At 47.2% G+C, this 9,919-nt stretch overlaps 1 protein-coding gene across 1 annotated transcript; it reads left to right on the forward strand.

Moving 5' to 3' along the window:
- Positions 1-8,202: 8,202 nt before the first annotated feature.
- On the forward strand, positions 8,203-9,147 carry LOC101987026 (olfactory receptor 2Z1). The gene has a single exon (XM_005370893.2). The coding sequence runs from the start codon at positions 8,203-8,205 to the stop codon at positions 9,145-9,147; it is 945 nt and encodes a 314-aa protein (XP_005370950.1).
- Positions 9,148-9,919: the final 772 nt, after the last annotated feature.

Raw genomic sequence — 9,919 nt, forward strand, 5'->3', positions numbered from 1 at the left:
TTACATTTCTTTAACGATATAAACAATACTTCAGAACTTGATTCAAGAGTGTAAGCTCCTTCTCCAAGTATGGTGGGTCATACCTGTAACCCCAGTATCCTGGGAGACCAAGAAATGAGTCAAGGTTAACTGGGCCTTACGGTGAGACAAAATGAGGGCAGTTATTGGATACTCAGTGTCGATGAGGAAGGGACTTTTCACTGTCATCTAACTTGGGGTAAACTGAATCCTAGGGGGTACATAATCTGCTCAGATCCCAAGAGAGATGGGCTAGCACCAGCTAAGCCCAGGGCCTTCTCTCAGCTGAGCTCACAGGGATAGGCAGAACCTCCTTACTGTCTTCCCACATCACTCACTGGCCTTCCAGCGTCTCCTGTGACACCATGTGTTGATTTATCCCTAGTCTCTGGTCCACAGTTTTCTCCTCAAAGCATACACACCATGGAAAGTAGAACTTCTTTTCCCTTTGGGGCTTAGAAACCCTCACCTTCCCCCACCTTCCTGGCCCAGAACTGGCTGTGAGGACCCTTGACTCACTTTGTGAGTACTGTGTACAGTGAGACCATGAGCTCTGCACCGCCCAGTGCAGACAGACAGAACCACAGGGTTGTGGGAACCGTGAAGCCCGGCCAGAGCACTGGGAAGACACTGGGTCTGGTGGCTGGCCACAAAGCAGCAGTCTTGAGTACCGTGATTGACAGCTGAAGTGGATGCTGTAGGCTGAGACTTATGATTGACAGTTGAAGAGGATGGGTAGGCTTAGGTGCTTGTGATGGACCCTGGTAGTTCATGCAGGATGGACAGAAGAATTGACCATGTGGGAACTTGCAATGGGCAGCGGACTGGGATAAGGGAGTGCTCACAGAGATCCATCTGCCTCTCTCTCTCAAATCCTGGGATTAAAGGTGTGTACCACCACTGCCTGGCCTCTAGTGGCTTAGCTTTGCCCTTCTGATCTTTAGGCAAGCTTTATTTATTAAAACATAAATAAAATATCACTATACACAATACACTAAGAGATATTTCTGCCGTTATTCTTAAGAATGAAAATTAAGAAAAAAGGGGCAACCTCCCAGAACAGAAATGAGCCTCACACCCAAGTGTGGGGAAAGGATTCATAGGAATCTCAGTTAAGTTCCCAGCATTGACTGTGTAAACAGTTTGGCGGCTCTCAAACTACAACTCAGAGGGTTGCTAGGAAACTCCTCCCCCACTATCACCACCATCTTGATAAGGGAGATGGCTCCGGGCCACCTTGGAGTGCACAAGGAAGTGAGGATGTATTTTAACTGTAGATGGAGTTCCTGGTGAGATTCCTGGAAAACTGAGGTTTCCTGCGGGCAAAGAAGCAGCTGATAACTGGGTCAAGGCTTCCAGCCAGACTTCTCAGTCAGACCCCCTCCACTTCACATCCCAGTAACTGCCCTTCCTCTCCATCCTTCCTCAATATTGTACTTTGCCCAGAGATTGGATAAGACAGACACCACTGTGGAAGCTCAAGTTTTAATAATAATTCCAGGATTTAGCTTACTTGATCCTTTTAATAGTTAATTGAGAGATAAGGTTGTATATATTAAGACATTCATCTTTCTGATTTACATATAGTCATGGTCATTAAAGAAGTTTAATTAACACATTGTTCTCCTTCTAGGCTGTGCACCAGAGCCCAGAGGGGCTGAGAGAGAATCAGCTAGCCAGCATCTGCAGATTCAGGTCCCTGGTGACCTCTGTTCCATCTACTGCTCTGTTCTCATTGCTGGTTACTTGGTTGGTTGGACAGTAGGAAGGTCAGCCAGTTGGTTAGTTTGGGGGTGTTTTATGGGTTTGGTTTTTGTTTTTAGGATTTGTTGAGTTTATTTCATTTTATCATTTCATGTGTATAAGTGTTTTGCCTGCATTTCTATCTGTGTGTCATGGTTGTGCCTGGTGCCCTCAGAGGCCTTCTGGATCTCCTGGGACTGAGGTTACAGATGGTTGTGAGTGTCCTGTGGGTGCTGGGAATAAACCAGGACCTCTGCAAGAGCAGCCAGCGCTCTAACCACTGTGCCACCTTTCCACCTCCATGGAGTCTTTAGTGTTGTGGTTGGCTGGTTGGTAGTTGGTTGATCTGTTAGTTGGTTGGTCAGTAGTTTGTTTGATCAGTTGATTGGTTGGTAGGTTGAATTGAGGTTTTGTTGTTCTTATGACTGGTTGATTGCTTGGTTTGGTTTGTCCTCCTGTTGATAATGGTTGGTTGGTTGCTGTCAGCTGCTGTTCTCTGAGACACAGTCTCACACTGTAGCCCAGGCGAGCCTCAAACTCCTGACTCCTGCCTCAGCTTCCTGAGTACTAAGGTTATATGCATGATCTACTACATTCAACCCAATTTTCTGTTTATTCAGCTGCTCCAGATTCCCCATATAAGTGATAGTGGCTGTAACGGTTTATATAAAATGCCACAGGTTCCCAAGTGGGCCAAGGGCCACGAGGGGCAGCGAATCCCAGGCAGCAGGGAGCCGCATGGCAGGTGAGAGACAAAGATGGATAGGCACACCATGCAGAGTGAGGCTGGATATTTATTTAGTGGATTATGGAAGGGAAAGGGGAGAAGGGAATAATGGAGAAAAACAGAGAGGCATAGAGAGAACAAGCGATAGAGAGAGAGAGAGACAGAGAGAGAAGCAAAGAGAGAGAGAGGGGGAGAGGACAGGAGCTACAGCAGCAGCTACCTCTTTGGGAGAGAGATGGAAAGAAAGGGCTCAGACTGGAAGCAGAAGGAAGATCTGCTGCCTCAGGAGGTGGGGAGAGGTAGTAGGCATGGCTCATCTCTTAAAGGGACAGGATAGATCATTACATTTCCATTTCTTTTTAATAATAAAAAGGCAGGAGGTTAGGCACAACAGATTAAAGGAATTGGGGGCGACGGATTCTCAAGATTACTTCTTGCTTATTTGTGGGCGTCGTCTTGGGGGTAACATGAGAAAGCTGGGAGCTGGTCACATCCTGGAGTAGCTGGTCTCTTTGCTCCTGTATGATGCTTGTAGTATGGAAATGTCTGGTGTCTCTTACATCTGTTTAAGGTATTGGCAGAAGAGAGGACAAAGTTAAGTTTAGGGGAAAAAATAGGAACAGGGAATTCAGAGGGGTATTTCTGACCTGTTTAAGGTGGATCCTTCAATTCAACTCCCTGGAACTCACAAGAATTCTTTGGGTTTGTGAAAACAGACAGTAACATACTTATATTGGAATGACTGTGACAGACGTTTTTTCATAATGAAAAGTATCTTTAAAACTATGGAAGGCAGCATGAGAGAGATTTGTTAACTTGTACTTGAAATTTGTTTGGTGAGGCTGTCCTTTTAAACAACAAAACTTTTCAGCAGTCAAACTGCATCAGAGATCTTTGAGAAGGATAGAATTTTACTTGAGTTACTGATGAAAGAGCAACAGAGGACTTACTAGATTAGCACCTAGACTAACTCCTCATGGTCCTCCATGGTCCAACTTGTTGGACCACAAGTTTTATTGAGGTTCCCTACAGGAGTAGAAATGACTCACAGACAGCTGCATCACCAAAGCCCACCCCAGCATGTAAGACATCTCACAAAGCCAGGGGCCTGGAGTGTACTGCACAGCCTGCTGTAGCCTGACAGCTTGGAGAGAGTCCTTCTAGGTGCCTCAGATGGGCTGAACCTCTTCCTCGAGCTCAGCTGGTCTCTGTCTCTCAGCAGGTCTAATACCTTATGCCCACTTGAGGAGGGAGGGGTCTAGTCAACCTTGCTGCTTTGGAGGACTTCCTGAAGTTTGAGTTTGTTTACTTCCTGTGCTTGCCTAAGGGTTTCCAGCTTTTGAGTTGTTTACTTTCTGTGCTTGCCTAAGGGTTCCCCTAGGGGCCAGGAAGTTCTCATCTCAAAGGAACCTTCCACAGGGTGTCCATTTTGATGTGCCTCCACACCCACTTCTCAATGGACTTTTTGATAGGCATTTTTCCAAGAGGCTGAATACCATTCTCACGAATGTCCTGATCTCTTGTCTTCTTCTGAGAACTAACTGTTCACCCCTTGCCCCTGTGTGCACTGGCTGCTGTGTTTCCTTGTTTGATGGTTTGGAGTCCCTCATATATGTCAGGCAGATGCTGGCAAAGACTTCCCATGCCATGGGCAACTTATTCCTCCTGCAGGTCTGTTTCATTCCCTCTGCTGTATAAACACTTTCCAAATTGACGAATCTCCTTTGTTGGGTTTATGGAAGAAGAGAGTGGGTTTTGTTTTATTTTTTACTTATTTATTATTTATTTATTTGTTGCTTTCTTGTTCTTATCTCCCCAAAGGGGCTCTGGGCCTTCTGGAATCATCTCTGTCTTTTTCATCCCCAGTTTTCCTTTATGTTTTAGATTTATTTTGTATGTGTATGTGGGTGTATCTGTATGTGGGTGTGGGCACACATGTGCAGTGCCCCAAGAGGCCAGAAGAAGGCATTGAGTCCCCTGTAGCTGGAGTTGCAGGCAGTTTGAAGCCACCATGTGGGTACTGGGAACCTAACTCCAGTCTCGGACAAGAGCAACAAGCACTCTTGACCAGAGAATTATCTTTCCTGCCCTGACCCCAGGTTTCCAGGCCTCCTTCAATGGCTAAGACCTTGTAAGAGTAAATAACTGTTACTAAGAGAGTGAGTGATTTGAAGTCTTAGTATAACGATAGCACAGAGGGGAAGAAATCTGAAACATTTCTATTTTTTATATACCTTAAATCACTTTCTCATGCCTTTATACCATACCTTTAGATACCTTAAATCACTTTCTCATGCCTTTACACCATACATTTATATACCTTAAATTACTTTCTTTCTTTTTTTAAAGATGTATTTATTTATTAGGTATAGTGTTCTGCCTGCATGTATGCTTGCAGGCCAGAGGAGGGCACCAGATCTGTGAGCTGGGATGTGTTAGCTAGGAATTGAACACAGGACCTCTGGAAGAGCAGCCAATGCTCTTAACATCTGAGCCATCCCTCCAGCCCTTAAATTACTTTCTTAGACCCTTACAACTAACATAAATTTTAAACCTTTTCTTTCTATCCAATCATTTACCATGGTTGATTGTTGACAGAGGTTTCTGTCCTACCCAATCCTGCAGCCATTCATTCCCAAAGAAACACACAGAGGCCTACAATACTACAAATTGGTTGGCCTATTATCTCAGGCTTTCTTATTAACTAACTCTTCCATCTTATATTAACCCATAATTCTCTCTGTGTTAGCCACATGGCTTGGTGAAACAGTCTCATCTTGCTTTCTCTGTGTTTGGGTGACAAACGCAGACTGAGCCTTTCCTCTTCCCCGAATTTTCCTCTTCTGGTCACCCTGTATATACTTCCTACCTTGTTACGGGCCAAGCAGCATTTTATTAGACCAATACAAGTGACAAATCTTTACAGGGTACAAGATCATTGTCCCACAGCAGCTGATTACTGAGAGTAAACACTGCAAAACACGTACCTTTTTTTTTTAAAAAAAAAAAAAGGAATAAAAAAGCCTACATTGAGCCAGGTTATGGTGGCACACACCTTCAATCTCAGCACTCAGGAGGCAGGTGGATCTCTGTGCGTTCAAGGCTGGCCTAGTCTACAGAGTGAGTTTCAGGACAGCTAGGGACACACAGAGAAACCCTGTCTCAAAAAAAAAAAAAAAGAAAGAAAGAAAGAGAGGGGGCGGAAGGAAGGAGGGAGGAAGAAAGGAAGGAAGGAAGGAAGGAAGGAAGGAAGGAAGGAAGGAAGGAAGGAAGGAAGGAAGGAAGGAAGAAAGAAAGAGAAAGAAACCAAAACACAGACCTAACATTTCTTGGGGGATCAAACATAAGTATAGAGGATCAGGCAGCAGCGTTTCCGGAAGCCTCGCCCACAGTGGTGGCACCTCTCTGGAGTTGTCAGTGCTGTGTCATGTCCTGTCACTGTCAGCATCTGTCCCACGGCCAGTGTTAACACTTCACTGCTTCTAAAACTGCGATGGGGCCTTTTCAGTCTTGGCTGCACTTCCTGGGCTTGGGAGTTTCCAGAGGGAATGTTTCAGTTGGGAGGATACAGCTGCATGGCAGAACGGCTTGGGAAAGGGTAACCAAAAGGCAATGGTAAGAAGCCAATGCATTCAATGATTTGAAGTTGAAAGTTCAAATAAAACAAGACAAAAGAAACAGAAGTGGAGAGTGGACAGCAGTTAAGCAAAGGAAAATGTGACCAGAGGCTTTGGTGGGGGATACCCACCTTGACAAGGGTGTGAAGTCCGAAGACAGCTTGCAGGAGCCGGTTCTCTCCCGCCACCATGTTGTTTCTCAGGGCTTGAACTCAAACTTGTCACCAAGCATCTCCACCCTCTGACTCATCTCACTAGGCCTTTGCCAAAAGTTATTATTATTATAGTCAATTTATTCATTTTATATCATGTGCATGTGTGTGTGTGTGTGCTCTCAGAGACCAGAGGTGTCTGATCTCTTGATGCTGAAGATACAAGGGATTGGGAGACACCAGGTGTGGGTTCTAAGAACCAAACTCGGGTCTTCTGGAAGAGCAGCACATGCCCTTCACTGAGCCATCTCTCCAGCCCTAAGCCAGAGGTTTCTGATGAAGCTTAGCAGAGCTGCGTTAGAGGAAAACAAGACAGAGAGGCTGGAGGGATCCAGGGTAAAGGCATGGTGACCCGGTGTCACGTGGTCTGCAGGGAGACCCTTACGTCCACGGGTCCCACCTCCTGTGGACACATGGCAAAGCAGGTGTGTGTCCTGTGCTCCAAAGGCCAGCATGCCTGTGTTTCTGGGTGTGTCCCCACCACTGTAACAGGTGCATCTTCAGCACAGACGTGTTCAGTGCTGGAGGTGAGAAGTAGAAACACCACTGCCAGGTGCTCCAAGATCGAGGGGAAAGGAGGCTGGTGGATGTGTGGCCATGCATTTATACACTAAACATAACGCATCTGCCCTGAGCTAACTGTGGGCTGGGAGAGGACTCTGTTATAAAATGTTTGATATACAAACATGAGGACTGAATTCAGTCCCTGAGACACGCATCATAAGAGAGAGAACTGACTCCTCCAAGTTGCACTCTGGCTACCATGTGTGCATGTATGCAAAACCAGGGGGGAGGAGAGGGAGAGAGAGTGGGAGAAAGAGAAAAAAAAACAGACACGGCGGCAGAAGGTTATAATCCCACCTCTGGGGAGAAAAAACCAGGCTGGTTCCTTGACTTGCTGACCAGCCTCCCTGCTTGGGGAGCTCCAAGCTGGGGAAAGACCTCATATCAAAAACCAAAATGGAGAATACAGCCCCTGAGAAACAACACCCAACATTGACATCTAGCCTACACACACACAACACACACACATATACATACACACATGCACACACACATACACACATACACATACACACAACAGAAACTTAATAAGCAGGCTGGTATTGTATCTCCTCTATCACTGGGAACACTTAGTCCAACCTGCAGACTCTCCTTCTCTCTTGAACCATCCCAAATATTCCATTTCTGACTGTTATTGATTTTCAGATCTTATCGCTGACAACGGTATGGAAATGAGTCTTTCTTCACGGTTCCAGACATGTCTTGACCTACCTACATCATCTTGGACAAGGTCTCCCTACTTCGAATCTTGACCTCTTCAAAATCCCACACCTGATTCAGCCCCAGGGGTCTGGTGAGCTGTGTCCTCTGATCTCCCACTGCGGCTGTCTTGTGCACTTTAGCTTAGTGACAGACTTCAGTTGTAAATATTGTTAGATTGCACTTGCTTGAGAGGTACTGTGATGATATCTCTCAGATACCAGGGTGGAATTCTCTGTGTTCTGATCATAGGTGGATTTTAGGCAGCGCTCCACCCCTAAGCCACACCCTAGCCCCTAGGGGATCCCCCTAGGGGATCCTAGACAAGGGGCTCCATCTCCAGTCACAGCCCCAGCCACTCTCGGGATTAAGGGCAGGGGCTCCATCCCTGAACCATGCCCTCAGCCCCTCTCTGGGGATTCTAGGCAGAGGCTCAACCCCTGAGCCATGCCCCCAGCCCCTAACTTGAGCTGAGTCTGGATTTATTCATAAATTTTCATCCCCTTTTTAGTGAGACTCCAGTGGGGAGGGGGAGGCCTCCACCGAACAGTTGCAGTATGATGTAAAATTATTCTTCTGGGACCCTTAACAAATCAAATCACCTGCGCTTCACTCTGGGAGGATGTGGGCATCAAATGTGTCAACAACCTCAGATTTTACCCTCGTGGGGCTCTTCAGCCACACAAGACCTCATCTCATCCTCTTCTTCCTCGTGGCCACCATGTTCACCACAGGACTGCTAGGCAACACCATACTGATTTTCCTGATGGCCACAGACTCCAGACTCCACACACCCATGTACTTCCTGCTCAGCCAGCTCTCACTTCTGGATATTGGCTTCCCACTGGTCACCATTCCCAAGATGGTGGCTGACTTCCTGCAGGAAAGAAACGTCATAACCTTCGGGGGATGCGCCACCCAGATGTTCTTCCTCATGCTCATGGGTGTCTCTGAGGGCGTCCTTCTTTCCTTCATGTCTTATGACCGCTACGTGGCTGTGTGCCACCCCCTGCATTACCAGGTGCTCATGCGAGGCCAGGTGTGTCTGGTGATGGTGGGCGCATCCTGGTTCTCAGGTGCACTTGTGGCCTCCATCCAAACCTCCATCACCCTGAGGTTCCCCTACTGTGCCTCACACACAGTGGACCACTTCTTCTGTGAGCTGCCAGCACTCCTCAAGCTGTCATGCGCAGACACATCCGCCTATGAGTTGGCACTATCCGTCTCCGGGGTGCTGATCTTACTGTTGCCCCTGTCTCTCGTCTTTACCTCCTACGGCCATGTTCTGGGGGCTGTGCTGCGCATGCGCTCAGCCGAAGCTAGACACAAGGCTTTCACCACATGCTCGTCACACATGGCTGTAGTGGGTCTCTTTTACGGGGCAGCCGTGTTCATGTACATGGTCCCGGGCAGCTACCACAGCCCACAACAGGATAATATGGTATCCCTGTTCTACAGCCTCATCACACCCACCCTCAACCCCCTCATCTACAGCCTGAGGAACAGAGAAGTCCGAATGGCCTTCGTCAAGGCCATGGGCAGGGCAAACTTCAGGGTGAAGCAGTGACGTTCTGGGATGCTGGTTTTCCCAGGAGTCCTTCTGTAAGGCTGGATACATGCGTGGTTTACTGCAACTGGCCAGCTGCCTCCTCCAGGGTGCACTTTTCCCTTCTGTGTGAAAGCTAGAAGTTACACTCCAGCTTGGGGTGCATGCCTCTCATCCCTGCACTAGTACAGGGGCGCCAAGACAGGAAGGGTACCTCAAGTTTCTGCCAGCATGGGACACATAGCAAGAAGCTGCCTTAAAAAAAATACATTTAGCCAGGCAGTGGGGGCACATACTTTTAATCCCAGCACTCAGAAAACAGAGGCAGGTGAACCTCTATGAGTTCAAGGCCGACTGGTCTACAGAGTGAGTTCCAGGACAGCCAGAAATCCTAAGACTGAGAAATCCTGTCTCAAAAAAAAATAATAATAATAACAAGAGTAATAATAATAATAATGCATTAATGGGAAGGCAGGTGAGTCAGCCATTTAGAGCACCTGCTGGTCCTGTAAGGACCTGTGTTGGGTTCCCAGCACCCACGTCACACAGCTCACAGCCGTCTGTAACTCCAGCTCCAGGAGGTCCAATTCTCTCCTCCGGCCTCCTTGGGCACCCACACACATATGGCACATACACACATAATAAATGTTTTGTAAATTATTTAAATAGGAGGGCAAATGTTTTAGGCTGTACAGGTGAAACACCTGTCACCCCAGCACTGGAGAGGTGGAGGCAGGAGGATTGAGATTTCACAGTCAGCCTGAAGAAATGGCTGCAGCCCTGAAGTACTTGC

Source organism: Microtus ochrogaster, unplaced genomic scaffold, assembly GCF_000317375.1.
Source record: "Microtus ochrogaster isolate Prairie Vole_2 unplaced genomic scaffold, MicOch1.0 UNK89, whole genome shotgun sequence".
NCBI classification, from domain to species: domain Eukaryota; kingdom Metazoa; phylum Chordata; class Mammalia; order Rodentia; family Cricetidae; genus Microtus; species Microtus ochrogaster.

Bases quoted from the DNA above. Each gene is read 5' to 3' on its own strand.
- LOC101987026 (XM_005370893.2), top strand. From the start codon at position 8,203: ATGTGGGCATCAAATGTGTCAACAACCTCAGATTTTACCCTCGTGGGG.